General features: G+C 43.8%; 2 protein-coding genes across 22 annotated transcripts in view; one reads left to right on the forward strand and one right to left on the reverse strand.

Moving 5' to 3' along the window:
- The first annotated feature begins 1,269 nt into the window (after positions 1–1,269).
- LOC115570979 (zinc finger protein 2 homolog) lies at positions 1,270–4,945 on the forward strand. Its single transcript, XM_030399877.1, has 3 exons — positions 1,270–1,664; positions 2,669–2,854; positions 3,292–4,945. Exons 1-3 carry the CDS (start codon positions 1,538–1,540, stop codon positions 4,815–4,817), a joined length of 1,839 nt encoding a protein of 612 aa, XP_030255737.1. The 5' UTR covers positions 1,270–1,537; the 3' UTR covers positions 4,818–4,945.
- Positions 4,946–6,704: 1,759 nt separating this feature from the next.
- The window catches only part of LOC115570976 (ankyrin-3-like), a 106,476-nt gene continuing 98,164 nt past the window's right edge, over positions 6,705–15,016 (reverse strand). For 18 of the 21 annotated variants that reach the window (XM_030399874.1, XM_030399873.1, XM_030399872.1 and 15 more), the window contains 7 exons: positions 12,356–13,070; positions 12,071–12,263; positions 11,830–11,913; positions 10,145–10,228; positions 9,710–9,973; positions 9,098–9,169; positions 6,705–8,323 (listed from right to left, as the gene is read on the reverse strand). In XM_030399874.1, the coding sequence (XP_030255734.1) occupies positions 9,122–9,169; positions 9,710–9,973; positions 10,145–10,228; positions 11,830–11,913; positions 12,071–12,263; positions 12,356–13,070 (1,388 nt within the window). In that variant the 3' untranslated portion in view covers positions 6,705–8,323; positions 9,098–9,121. The remainder of the gene's footprint in view (positions 8,324–9,097; positions 9,170–9,709; positions 9,974–10,144; positions 10,229–11,829; positions 11,914–12,070; positions 12,264–12,355; positions 13,071–15,016) is intronic. The other 3 variants (XM_030399856.1, XM_030399867.1, XM_030399868.1) reach the window with 3 other exon arrangements.

The following is a 15,016-nucleotide window of genomic DNA, read 5'->3' on the forward strand; positions in this document are numbered from 1 at the left end:
TTCTGCAGAATACACACAAGACATCTGTGATGAACGCTGAGTTACAGAAAAAAAAATGCTTTTATGTCAGTGCTGTGAGTTTTTCTGTGCCGTGTCACAAACACTAAATAAGACTGCAAGACTTACACTTTCTGCTTTTAAATGCCAACATAGACTTGCATTTTTTTTGCTAAAATGTATTTTCTGTTGCAGATGAGTTAAACGTATTTTTCTTGGAGACGAGTTTATTTATGTAGTGCATCTCAATATCTTTAGTTTAAAATGAGTGTTTGTGTTTGTTTAAAAGTGAACAAATTCTCTCCACAGAGACAAAACTCCCGTCATTCACAGTCGAACTGCTGATCCTGCAGTCCTGTGTTGTGTTTGTACAGACCAGCGTGAACGACCGCAGAGCTGAAACCGAGACACGTGAGATCCACCACACGTTGGTATCAGTACCCACTCTGATGTCAATGCCCTCCTTTACGAAATATAAAAACTACATTACCCAGAAGATGTTTGAAAACAGGGCTGGGAAGAAGCTTCTACTCATTTCCATTCAGAGATCTTTTCTTTGTCTGCTTTTCCTTTGATTTCACATCAGTGCAATGTAGCAAAAGTTTAAAATCTTCTGGGTATAATTTTCTTGTTGAATCCAGCGTGTTATTCTCTCACAGCTCTGCACATTGTTCACACTGAAGAAAGGCGAGCCAAGGCCAGATTCTACTCGCGCAGCACGTTTTATGACGAGAAACTCAATGTGTTTCAAGGGCAGCAACATGTAGAAAATACTCTGAATAAAATACAAGAAAATATAACAATTGATTAGAAAGTCGCTATAAATTAGAAGGTATCCAGTAGGAACATGAACCAAGGTCATTGAATATAATGTACTACTTGTAATTTTTTTTTAGTAATTCAATTTTGTGAAACTTTACGCCACTATTACTTTGGTTAAAGTGAAAGTTACTCATACGAATGATGTGTGAGTAAAAGTACTGAAGTAATCAATTGCTAATGTCGACACAAACATTTCAAGTATCAGAAAATTATACATATGTTTACATGTATGTAGCTTTTACACAATATGATCAATTAACAGATGCAATATTTAAGATTTTTCTGATTATTGTTATTTGTGATTTCTGTTTTTTTTTAAAAACCCTGCTGGCCAATAAAAATCAATTTATTAAAAATGCACTTATTTGGCTTTGATGCGGCCTGTAATCTGTAATCTAATGGATTGTGGTAGATTTATGACATTACTTACAAACATGCAGGGTTTTCTAGTTTTAACAGAGTAGGCTACTTGTGGTACAGCTGCTCCTTCCACCACAGTGTCTGTGTGTGGCTGCAGTACCACTCACGAACACAGAGTGGCGCTGTTTACAAGCCGACCGTGTGATTTGACCAGCTCGGGATAGAAGAAGAGGACCCCGGAAGTAGTATGATTTACAGCTAACTTGTTAGTTTTCTGACGGCTGTTAAACTGTTGGTGAAGCCTCGGGTGAAGATTTAAAATGCTCGCACACTAAATACAAACTTTTATCGGCCCGTCATGTCTAAAATTGAGGTGCTGCGGTCGCTGGTGGCCGAAAGACTGACGGCTGCTGTGGAGGAAATATTCAGCGCTGTGGAGAAGATGATGACAGAGAAGAAGAAGAAGAGGAGGCTGCACACAGCAGGTCAGTGAACACAACACAGTCTGTAAACACAACACAGGCGGTTTAAAAGTCTCAACTCTGAAGGAAAATCTATTTTTTTAATGTCTGTTTTTCTTTTTACGACTTTTCCAATTCAGCCATTAGGTTGTTCAAACCAGTCACTTTCTTCTTCTGCTCCTAAAAATAAAGACAGCATGACATCATGTTTTGATCCCAGCAGTTTATATATTGATAAAGATTGTACATTTATTAAAAAGACAAAATGCAAGTGTATTAGAAACTGAAATAAACACGATAACTCCATTTTGATTTATTTTTCTAATTCTCAATTCCAGGAAAAATTAAACTGGTGTTTAATATGAATAATAATGAGAACAACAACAAACTTTATTTATAAAGCACAAAGTGCAACACAAGGTGATTAACAAAGAAGCAGAAAAACATCTGGTTTTACCAGAAAAACATGGTAAAACAATAAAGACAAGAAAAATAACATCCTAACTAGGAATGCACGTTTTAAGTAATGTCTTTATTTGATAGTCGGCTGCCTTCACGATCTTGTATCAATAAATAATTTATAACATGAAAGATGTTTCCCTTAGTAAACGATTAACCCTCTTAAATAATCTGTGTTGGATGTAAAATCAGAGTCAGCTACACGAGGAGCTAAAAGAACAGATAAAGTAAACATACATTTATTGAATTTTAAATGAAATAACACAAAATAATGACTACATTTTAATGGCAGATCTGCCGTCTGTCGCTGCTCAACAACTGGCAACAAAATCCAACAAATACTGAAGCGACTTCATGTTCAGTTATTCCCTGTGGAACCAACAATATCATGTTTTGTTATCGAAGTTAGAAATCCCAGTAACATGACGACACATAAACCTTTATTAACTTTAAGTTTAATAATACAAATTCTTGTGGGATATAAAATGAACTGGGCAGAACACATCTGCAGTAAACATGGAAATGTATTTTCCCTTTGGCTGGATATGTTTCTTTCGTCCCTCCTACAGAAATGTCTCCTGAGCAGCAGAGGGCGGTCGTACGCGAGCGTCTGTCGGTGGTTGCTGAAGAGATCTGTAGGATTCTGGAGAAGATGACGGCTGAATATGAGGCCGAGGTCTCCGGTTCCAACGAGGAGGTCGAACATCGCCACAGGCTGCTGGACATCACGTTGAAAACAGAGACGGATTTACACAGTACGGTTTTTTTTTTAATTCTATTACAGCTGGCATTGATTTTATTCTCTTGCTGGTATTTTCTCAAACTGATTGTTTAGTTGTTTGGTCTATAAAATGTCAGAAAATGGTGAAAAATGTTGATGATGACGTCCTTTCCAAATCACCGAGATATTCAGTTTACTGTCAGAGAGGTGCAAAGAAACCCAAAAAATGAATATGAAGAAGGTGGAATCAAAGGATTTTGACTTTTTTTCATAGAGAACGGATTAAACAGAGGTTTATTTAAAAGATGACAAATAATTGATTTATTGTTGTAGCTCTGCATGAGTGTAATTATTGACGAAAATCAAATGCTCACCTGTTGACTGAGCTTTGTTTATGCACACACAGTGTATAGATACATTTTTTATTCACAGTATTTTCACACAGATTTTTCTCTGTGATCTTCCCCTCAGACAGACCGCTGCTCTCTGGGTCAGGCTGTGAAAAGAACCTGTCCTCTGAGCAGAACCGGAGCTGCGGTCAGGTCCAGAAGACATCAAATAAACCGCAGATAAAAGACGCGTCTACAGAGACGGACTCTGAGTTAAACCAGGGTAAGGCCTCAGATCTTCACCAAACACAGAGAGCAGAAAAGGGAACCTCGACCACAGAAACAGAGACACGAGGAGAGCAGCGTGGGGAAACTCAGAGCGACCAGGAGGTTGTTTCATCAAGACATTCAGAAACGGGGAGCGATGATGATCAGAGTGAAGAAGAGCGAGACGAGAAGTCAAACAAAAGAAAGACACTTCAGAGACAAAACCAAGGTTGCAAAATGCGTCGAATGTCTTTCCCTAAAGGAAAAAAAAGTCAAATAACTCCAACAAACAAGATTCAGACTGCCGGACAGAGCTGCTGCAGAGTCTGTGGGAAGTTCTTCAGGTACAAACGCTCTTTTCTGAAACACGTTCTTCAGCACGAGCAGAGCTCAGATCTGTGCGGAGCCTGCGGGAAACATCTGGACTCCGACGAGAGCTTGAAGGTGCATCTGCAGAAACACAACGAGGAAAACATCTGCGGGGATCAGACGGATTCTGACGCCGAGAGCAAAGCGGGCGACAGCGATGAGGACTGGAGGGAAAGTGAAGGAAGCGACGGCGAGAAAGATGAAACCAAAGACGGATTTTGCGGACGGAAGCCATCAAAAACAAAAAATCATGCAGCGAACAAACATAAAGGATCTAAAAATAAAGATTCATCGCACTTGAAATACAGCTGCAAAGTCTGCGACAGGTCTTTCTGCTACAGAACCTCGTTTCTGAAGCATGTGCAGGAAGACGAGACGGATGCAGATGTTTGTGGCGTCTGCGGGAGAAGTTTCGAGTCTGAGGAGAGCTTGAGGCTTCACCTGCAGACGTACATCCGAACGAACGACTGCGAGGTTTGCGGGAAGCAATTCGACGGACAGAAACAGCTGGAGATGCACATCAGGACCCACACGGGGGAGAAACCGTACGTCTGCGCCATCTGCGGCAAGGCGTTCGCTCAAAACGGAAACCTGATGGGACACATGAGGATCCACACGGGGGAGAAACCGTACGTCTGCAGCGTGTGCGGTCAGAGCTTCAGCTACAAGGAATACATGACGGCTCACATGAGGATCCACACGGGCGAGAAGCCGTTCCTCTGCAGCGTCTGCGGGAAAGGATTCAGACAGAGGGGAACTCTGAAAACACACATGATGATCCACACGGGCGAGTCGACGCACCGCTGCGTCATATGCGACAAGAAGTTCTACAAGAGCGGCGCGCTGAAGATCCACATGAGGTCGCACACCGGAGAGAAACCGTACCTGTGCAACGTGTGCGGGAAAAGCTTCACGGCGGGCGGATCGCTGACCAAACACATGGGCGTCCACGAGGGCGAGCGAAGGAAAGAGGATCCGACGAGACACGCTCAGACTCACGGGGGCGAATCCACACAGCTGACCAGTCTCTGATGCTCAGTTAAAGGAACAGTTCAACATTTAAGGAGATATATTAATTTGTTTTCTCTATGAAAACATCACCATACTGCGTGTTTTTGACTATGAAGTGGACAAGTGGATATGGAAAACAGCAGCCATTGCACACTTGACACTGTTGTGGGAACACGGTGGGCGGTGCTGGCTCAGGCCTGTAAGAGCTGACCAATCAGAGCAGACTGGGCTTTGAGAGAGAGGGGGGCCTTAAAGAGACAGGACCGTTCAGACAGGGTGAATAGAGGTGCTGCAGCTATGGACAGAATAAGAAAAATTATGTTTTTGAACATTAAAGCATGTAAACATAAAGTATGAACCAGATAATAAACATATTATGAAACCAATCAGACATTTGAAGATGTTTTAGGAAAACTGTCATTTTCCCGCTATTTTCTGACAGTGTTGTGTTGAGTTTAATGGTATATTTGAAGTTTATTTTCTTTTTCCAAATGATGGACATCTGAGTTTTTTCATGTGTTCTCTCTGGCTGGACCGCTGAGTCGTTTGTCAGCTATTAAATTAATTATACTCAGATGGTCTTGATGTTGTTTTTACAGGAAAGTTCCATTATTTTTTTCTTCTTATTTTCCTTCATTGAAACACAAAAGCTGCGTCTGTCATCAACTTCTCGTTCTGACAGTGCAGCTTTTTTCATGATTAGATGCAGAAATCATAAAACCACAACCATCAGCTCTACAGATTCAGACATAAACAAATCCTTAAAAAACTTGAATCAAATTCTCTCCATCAGATTGTTGTACAGCTGCTCCTAACTTACCTCTGTGGCAATGATGTTAAAGTCATGTGTGTTTTTTATTAAAGAAAGAAAAGCCCAGTGATCATGTCGCCAAACGTGGACGAACAAACAGGAAATAACATCTTAAATTTGCTGCAGACATAAAGAAACCTCGTTCTTTTATCAGATGTCTTTGAATGAATGTGTCTCAACCTGATCATGTACCAAAGTGATTAATTAGACAAGATATATATTTTTTATTTAAGGAATATCTTAATGTTTTTGTTTTATTGTCGTGTGCCACATTTTTCTTTTATCAAACACATTATGGTGCTGCAGTGTTTTGTTTGAAATCTTCAATAAATGCAGGAAATCTTTCATCACTGTTTCTGTCTTCAGAGATGTGATCTGCCTCTCCTGTCTTTCACATCAATTCAGAGAACTTAATTTGTCCCAATCTACAAAGTAGATACACAAAAAAGACACAAGATAGATAATAAATGAGTTCTGACTGCAGCAGAGTTGTTGAGTACAAGCTGGACGTCACAACAGAGGACAGTGAAGCAGTTTAACGCGATTTAATGCACTGAATGTGAAACAACTGCTGCTCGTTGGCTCAGAGGAAGAAGCCATGTGGGTTGTTTTCTTAACGAATCAATGCTGCAGAGCCTCGACGGTGTAATCACGTCACTACGGAGCCCCAGAATGCCCAAAAAAGATGAGAAACTCCACTTAACATGAGCTTTTTAAAGCGTATTGACAAGATGAGCAGTTCTGGTGTTATTAAAGGTGCATTATGTAGGTTTTGGGGAGAGAAACATTTTCCTTGATTGAGTTTCACGACTTAAAGGACAACACAACGTCGTGCTGTTTGCCGTTGTTTATATGTGGCGGACCCTGCCACCTTTCTATCTAGAACAGCTTGTTTGTTCTCTCATAAAAAAAAAAAATATCTCTGTGTTTGAATTATTGCCTCGTCAACCACGAACATTTGACCTTTCTGAGTTTCTAGATTTTGTTTTCCAAAACCACCAGGTACATTTTTAGAGCAGGAGCTGTTTGTCTCGAGTTAAAACCATCAAACTTCAGAACTCGGATCAGCTGACAGAAACCAGACGGACTCACAGGCGTTTCAGTTTAAACACAATTTATTTTTCTGCTTTAAATAATTACTTGGATCATCCAGTGTAGGCTATGTTGGTTCGTCATACATGTTGGTACCAGATTTGTATCATCGACAAACGGATGCTCGGGTGTTTTTTTTTTTTTGTATGAAAAAAGACAAGAGAGCGAGAAAAAGAAAGAAAAAAAGATTTACACATGAAAAGAAAATCTGATTTTTAACAATGTGCGATCAATACGGTGATTTTTTTTTTTTTAGTAAAAATGATTAGATTTGAGTGCCGGGGGGGCTTAAAAAAAAAACCAAAAAAAAACGAGATTCTCTGTTCTCACGTAATTATTAAATAAAGATCAGAAATAAAAACAGCCCCTCTGTTAAAAAACCACAGCAGACCTAAAAAGCTGAAACGGACACTTCTAGAATTGCATGATGGGCATACAGATACACACTCACGCACACACACTCACACACCCACTCACGCAGACACACACTCGCGGAGGGGGGGGGGATGCTAGCAGGTTGTGCCAGTCTGCAGGTTACATTCAGGGACCGTCCTGAAGCGTGAGGGTGAAGCGATCTGCATGGAGAGAGAGAGAGTGTGTGTGTGTGTTACCGTTAGAAAAAATTAAAAACAGTTATAGATGACGGATGGTCGTGTTGTTATGAGCGCTCACAGAAGACAGAAGTACCATCAAACCCTCTCGTAGGTGTGTTACAGTGCGTCGAGGTTAGGAGAGAAAAAAAAAAAGGAGAGCGTTAAAAATAAAGTGACGTCACATGCAGCAAAATATCGTTTCTCTGAAGAAATGTCCCTCCGTTTTCAAAAACCGAGCACGTTTTTTTCCCCTCCATCCTCGTTTTCAACATACAGCTGTTTTGTTCCTTTTTCTTGTTTTTTAATATATTGGAAGAGCATGTCAGGTCGCGCACACTCAAGGCTGCTCAAACAGTGTCGAACCTTTTTTCTCGATTACGAACGCGCCGGAAAAAAAAAACTCTGCGAAGCTTCAACTCAAATCAGTGCAGAAACAATCCGTGAAGCTACTGATTTCTTTTTTTTTTTCTCCTTGTTTTTTTTTTTCTGTTTAAAGATTTTATACAGTGTCATTTATATACAACAAAATCACCCATTTACTATTATATTTCATTCTTTTTTTTTTGTTTTTTAAAAAAAGAACCACATGGTGCGCCCCAATACTGCGGGTCCAGGAGGAAAAAATAGAACCATATAAGGCGAGTGTCTGAGAGAGAGAGAGAGAGAGAGAGAGTGAGTCACACGTCGTTTCCTGTTTTGTCGTTCGCCGTCTTTGGTCGCGGACGCCGATGAGAAAAGTTCCAGCTCACGTCCGCTCACGCTTTGTCCTTCAGGTGTCCGACAGTGAGGTGAGTTTTTGGTGACATGCTCATGCGAAATCAAAAAAAAAAGAAGAAAAAAAAAAGAAAAAGAGAAGTAAGTTTGTTGTTGCGTTCGTCTTGCTGTAGAAACCATGCGTTGGTAAAGTGAAAAGCTTCAGACACGTTTTGTTTTTTTTCCCCCGGGCGATTTTGACGAAAAGGTTTTTCCAGTCTGGTTTTCTTTTTCCTCCCAGGGTGTTTGTGTGGTGTCGCAGGTGGACGTCAGTGGACCTGCAGGACGAAGAACAACAAGGTTACATGAACAAATGGATCAGTAGTGTTTGTAGAAAGGCTTGAAAGTTTCAAGGAAGTTAATTAATTATGATTAATAACTGCGCTGTGGAGAAGGTGTAGGATTAAATAAATTATTACTTCTTCGTACTCCCTTTCCAGCACATCACTGCTTGTTATTGGATTGTTCTTTGTAACATGCTTTTCATTTTATTTGCTAATTTTTTCGAGGTAATTAAATGTTTGTGTCCAAAACGAATTTGCATTCACTTCAATTCAATTTCATTGACACAATCTCTCAAAAATATTGAAATGAAACAATCCTGTCGTCATTCTTTATTTGTCTCCTGGTGTCAAAATGAGCAAGAATTACATTTTCACAGTCAAAACACGGTCGAAACAAGTTAATATGACACAAAAACAGTGACTAATATTTGAAGAAGTGACGATTCAGATTGATTTCTGTATTGAGGGAAGAATGTAGTCTGTAAATCTTTTGTTCAGGTGCCTTGAAAGTGCTTAAAAAGTTATGCAGCGTGCAGGAAAGTACCGAAATAACTGACAGGTAAAAGATAACTAAGAGATCAATCATTTAAGTGATTCTCCAAGTGAAAAATATGTGAGAATTTGCTGCTTTTCTCAGTTTTCTATCATTCTAAAATCAATATCTTTGGCCTTCTCCATCTTGTGTCAACGCACCAGAGAAGAAGAATTCATCGTAGTGCTAATTGTGCATTTCACGAGTGGATGACCGTCCAGGTATCGGCCTCCTACCTGGTGTAGTTGAGAGCTCTGCTGTTATGACTGACTCTTCTTCCCTTGTTTCTTGCTGGCGCCGTCTCCAGGCTTTGCAGAAAGAGACAGAAACACAAAGAGTTAGAGTTGTGATCCGGCTGGAGACGACCTGCGAGCGTTAGTGAAGCGCAGTGTGGAGATCACAGCAGCAGCGACATGCTGGAAAAAGAGTTCAGGAGAGAAAAAAAGGATGTTAGCATCACCGCTTCTGAAATCACACATGCGTCGACAACACATGTTAACAGAGAGAAAAACTGTTCTGTGTTAGTTGAAGTGGTGATGTTAGTCGTCCTGCAGCACACGGGAAACGCACACAGCGCGACGCAACCACTGCAAACTGCACATGTAAACACAGTGAGGCCGCTGTGAGGGTACTGTGGTGTTTATCTTGTTTTCTGCTCTCGTCTAGTTTACCCAAAGTAAGAAAACAGAAATCTGGATGTCTCATGTGATTGTTTGAGTGAGACGAGTTTGGTGTTAGTTTCTTTGTGTCTGTGCTTTGATCCAGCGTTTACTACAACTACAGCGTCATGCAGGAGTCAGTGAGCCACTTCAAGCAAACTACGTCAGTCGGTTGGTTTTAACTCCAACCTCAGTTTTCCCTCTCTGCGCCTCCTCTCCAGACTTGTGACCCTGTCGGTTGCGCTTCCCCCTCTTCTTGCCCTTCCCCCCTGTGGCTCCTGCTGCCGCTGCTCCTGCTGAAGGAGAAGCTGCTCCACCTGTCGCCACATCCCCACCAACACCAGCACCACCAGCACCACCACCAGCAGCAGCTCCTTCCTCTGCGACAGCTTCGCCTTCACTGTCCCTCCTCTCCTCCGTGTTGAACACACGGCGCACCACCTTTCTGATCACCTGCAGGAAGAAGCAAGTCAGGGGGGAGGAGGTGGAGGAGCGTATTGTGAGGAGAAGCAATGGAAAGGAGGGTGGAGATGGGAACAGAGGAGTGTGTATGTGTGTGTGTGTGTGTGTGTGTTAAGCTGCCGGATGAAGATGGAGGTGATGGACGAGGGTGAGGACGGTTACTTTTCTGGTGACCAGATTCCCGTCTTCGTCTGTGAACTGCTCCTCCGTCACAGACTCGCCAGGAATGTTTTTGGCCTCCTCTCCCTGGAGGTGGAGGTTTAAAGGTGGATGGAGGGGTGAGGGAGGGATGGATGGAGGGAGGGAGGGAGGGGGAGGGTTGAGAGGTTATCTGGTTATTCAGACAGTAGAGAACATTTCCTGTTAAAGCCGATGGGTTTCCAGCTTTTAAAATCAAGAATTCAAATGTGAAAACTGTGTCGGATTTGACAGAAATGAAGAAACGAAGAGCAGTTTAAGTCTTAAAACTTCTTGGATGGATGAAAATCTACTCTGGTGGCATGAAACTTGACGACTCAAGCTGCTTAAGAAGATTTGAGAAATGTTTTGCTCATTAAAATTTCACTTTTACAGCAGGTATTGTGTGTTTTCTGTGGAAACCCAACTGATGCTCGTGCAGCACACAGGCTTCGTCTATTGTTTTACCTGTGTTTCATAAAGGTGTGAAAACTATTGTGGTTATTTTTTAAGCTGTAAAATCACGTCAACACAAACAAAACCTCAAACATTCAGCTGCAAACTCTGCTGAGCACAATTCTTTTCCATGCACGAGAAAGAGTTTGCTTGATCGACAATAAAGAGCAAACAGACGCCTAAAAACTGAGGCTCCACTCACACAGAGACAGATCACCTGAATGTTACAGCTGCAACGATTGGTCGACAGACGGCAAAGGAGTCAGCAACACAGGAGATAATTGGACGGTCGAGTTATTCTTACAAACCCAAATTCTGGTTCCTGTAAGTTCTTAGCTGTGATAATTTACTGTTTTCATTCGTAATTTCATTGTATCATAATCTAATCTTCTGGACTGTCGGTCAGACAAAACTGGGAAACTTTCATAGACGACAGGACGAATCTTTTAATCAAAGGATAATAACAGTTGCAGTTCATGAGTGTAAAGCTGCAAATAATTATTATTTTCCCCGTCGATGTATTTGTCGATTATTTTCTCGATCAACCGATCGGTTCTTTTGTCGCGAAATGGTGAAAAATGTCGGCCAGTGTTTCCCAAAGCGAAAAAAATTGTCTGGATTCATCTACAACCTGAAGAAATTTAGGATTACCGTCATAGAAAAGTAGAGAAACTAGAAAATATTCACATTTAAGAAGCTGGAATCAGAGAATTTTGACATTTCATTCTTTAATAAATAGTTGACGAATAATTGCGTGATCACTTCATCAGCTCTAACGTGAGCAAACATCTAACGCCCATCAGGAGCAGGGCGGAACGGGCCAATCAGATATTCTGCTCTCGTGTTAATCGAGCCTCAGAAAACACAGTTCATTAAACTTTAAAACGAGCCGAACACGCAGCGCGACCAAGACAAACACAACCAACACGCCACCAAACAGCAGCGGCTCAACACCAGCAAGCAGCGAGCGGCACTTCATGCTGTAGCAGAGGCTAAACGTCCACACACACACACACACACACACACACACACACACACACCTATGAAACTACAGCCAAGCGTTATCAGAAACTCTCTCTCCAACTTCCACGCTGTAAAAGCACACAGATGCCGTCAAATTCACAATCTCTCTGTGACTCGACCCTTCTGAGTCACCGATCTTATGCAGGTTCACTCTGCGTGGAGCCGTCCACACACCAGCAGGCCTCACACACCTTGAGTATGACTCGTCTGCGGTACACCCTGGTGGTGACGGTGGTCTCCTCGTCAGAGCCGGACTCGTCGGCTCGAACGCTCCCCTGACAAAGGCAGCCCGGCAGGATGTAAGTGTGTGTGTTCGTTGTATGACTTTGTGGGGTCATTTAGATGGTTTACGGCTTTTTCAAGGCCTCACAAAAACATTTAAAAGGTAAAAAACGTGACATTTCCTCATTTGTCTCGAGGAGCGACTCTCACCTGGACTTTGTGCTGGGACCGTTCTCCTCCCTCCTCCCGTCCTCTGCTTGGTCCCGCTGTGCTGCTGTCCTCCTGAGAGCCGTTCTTCTTGGCGTCTTTCTCTTTTCCTTCCCTGGCTGCGTCTCTGTGATCTCCGTTCTGTCGGCCCGTCTGAGCCGAAGGCTGCTCCAACGAATCAGCCAGACTGTCGGGGCTGCGGGGAGGGAAATACAGCGAGGAGGAGACTTGAGAAAACCTCGGAGGGGAAATCTCTAAACTGCAATATGGTAGAGAAACAGATCCTACCTGCCCTCCTCAGCGGCGCTCAGGCCAGGGGCTCCCGACTCTCCGATGGCGCCGGACGTCTCGCTGCTCCAGCCTGGAACTGAACACATGTCTTTTTCTGCCTGCCGTACTTGTTCGAGGATGGCTTTCACCCCCTCCTCCGTCATCTCCACGTCCTCCAAGCCTCCCTCCAGGGTTATATCCTCCAGCAGACTCTGCAGCTTCTCCTGGGTCATCTCTTCCTCTTCCTCTTCTTCTTCCTGCCGTCCATTTCCGCGATCCGCGGCCTCTTTTTGATTTCCTCCCTGATGCTCCAGAGCAACGCCTTCCCCTGCCTTCAGATCATTCTCTAAGGCCTCAGCGTGCCCGTCTGTTCCCTTTCCTGATTTCTCTACGGCCCTTCTGTCGTTACCCGGCCTCTCATACGAAACCAGCCCTGTCTCTTCCTCTGCAGACATCCTTCTCACATCGGTGGTCAGGGTTGTATCTTCAGCTCCGACGATCGGGGGCTCGAGGGCTTTGGAGCCGGGGGCAGGGGCGACTGTGAGGGGGTCGCTGCTGGAGGTACTGGTGGTCTGAGTGAGGGAGAGGTCGCTAGGTCTAGTAAGCGTGGTCTTGGTAGGGGAGTCTGCGCTAGCATCGCCCTCGCTAAAGAAGCGGTCTGAGCGCAGCGGGGTGGGGGGCTCGTAGGTCAGGTCTGTGGGGGTTTTCAGCTCCAGATCTATATTGTGGTATCCTGGGTGGATGGCAGGAGTAAAGGATTAGAGGGTAAGGGGATCGTCGAGGGGAGGGCAGAGAAAAAAGAGGGCAGGAGAGGAGGGATGGAAGGAGAGGTAGAGTGGTGACGGCGATGAAATGAGAAACACTCGTAACATTTACGGGTCGCGTTTGTTCAGCCGTCACACAGGTGTAACACCCCCAACACACTGCAGCGACTGATCTTTGGCCACATGGGGGCAGCAGAGCGAGCTGTAAACACAGTCCTGACACTTTATCGCCTCATAAAGCTTAAACTTAAAGATCTACACGCATTACATCGCTGTGTGTCCCTCTGTGTGTGTAATACTGATGCGCAGATCAGGCAGACTGTGTCGTAAAAGTTGTAATTGTGATGCTGGTGGGTGAGATGGTTCATGTTTAATAAGGAGAATATTCATTAAATTATCTGCAGTGAGGCCCTGCAGCATAAACAGTGTTGTGTCTCTTCTTCTATTATGATACCTGGGGTGCATAATTACGTAACGTGACAATAGTTGGCTGTTCATGTCTGAATGGGGCCGAACACAAGTCAAAGACTACAAACACGACCCCAATTAATGCTAATGATACTCTGTATTTACTAGATCTGTAAGTAAGTGAATGTTTTCCACATGTTCCCCCAGGTTATTATTTGTTCTGCTGCCCCCATGTGTCCTAAAACTGCTTTAAAGGTGCACTACGAAACTTTTTTTAAACAAAAACAGGACTCTTGATATGTTGAATTTCAGTTTTCAGGAGCCAACACGAGCGTTGGATGTACTTTAAAGCAATATATTCACATTAGAGGAAAACAAGCTTGTACTTTGGGTTATGGAGTGATATAAAAACGATTAGCTGCTTTCACAGTTGACCTCCGTTGTCGTTTTTCAGTTTACGTAGTGCATCTTTCAGGAATCTCCTTCAGCAAAGACGTGCCGGAGGACTCGTGTGTGACGTCTGAACGACACTACACATGACCCGATCACAAAGAGATGGAAACAGAATATAAAGACAGGATATAAAAAAGTGATAAAGAAACTTCACAGACACTGTATTCATACACATTTTTTTACACTAATGTCATCTGCAGGAGTGTTACTGTCGTTCCAGGTGAGGTTTCAAACTGGCACTTAAATTCAGACCCTGATTTCAATTGTAATGCAACGGTAGTAGAAAATCAGCGAGAGGCTCTTCATGACAGCACTTTTTTTAAAGACTTCAGCTCATCGTCTCAATAATTAATATGAGAATGAGCGAAAGCGTCAGAAGAGTTCAGGCAGGTTAGTCGCGTTGATTTCAACAGAAGGCAGAAGAAGAGCGGAGCGAGCGACGGGCTACATCTAAATGTAGACCTCAGGGACCGAACGATCCCGCCTGAAGTGAGGAGGGACACCAGGAGGGAGGGGGGAGGGAGGAGGGGAGGGGAAGAGCAAAGTGGGAGGAGAAGGAAGAGGAGAGGATGGAGGGGAGGATAGCGGAAGAAGTGGAGGAGAGGAGGGGGAAAGAGTGGGGGAATAAAGGGGAACGCAAAGAGGTGAAGGTGAGAAGGGAGGGGGAGATGGAAATGGGGGAGAGGAGCAGGACATGGGAGGAGAGGGAAGAGAGGGAGATGACTGGAGAGGTGGGGGAGGAGGGCGAGGACCGAGATGGGAAAGAGAGGAAGAGGGAGGAGAGGAGGGAAGACAGAGGGGAGAGGGAGGAAGGTGACGAGGATAGAAGAACGCGGTGCTGCCGAAAGGGCTTCGGGGGGAGGAGGGGAGAGGAGGGGAGTAAGACAGGGTGAAGAAGTGAGGGAGGACGGGAGCGACGGGTAGGAAGTAAACGGGAGGTGTGGACGGGGGAGACGGGAAGAGGAAGACGGAGGAAGGAGAGGGGACGGCAGGAGGGGAGGGGAGAGAGGTGACACGAGTGGGACAAGAGGACGGAGAGGAGGAGGAGACGGAG

The sequence above is a fragment of the Sparus aurata genome, chromosome 20 (assembly GCF_900880675.1).
Source record: "Sparus aurata chromosome 20, fSpaAur1.1, whole genome shotgun sequence".
Lineage (NCBI taxonomy): Eukaryota > Metazoa > Chordata > Actinopteri > Spariformes > Sparidae > Sparus > Sparus aurata.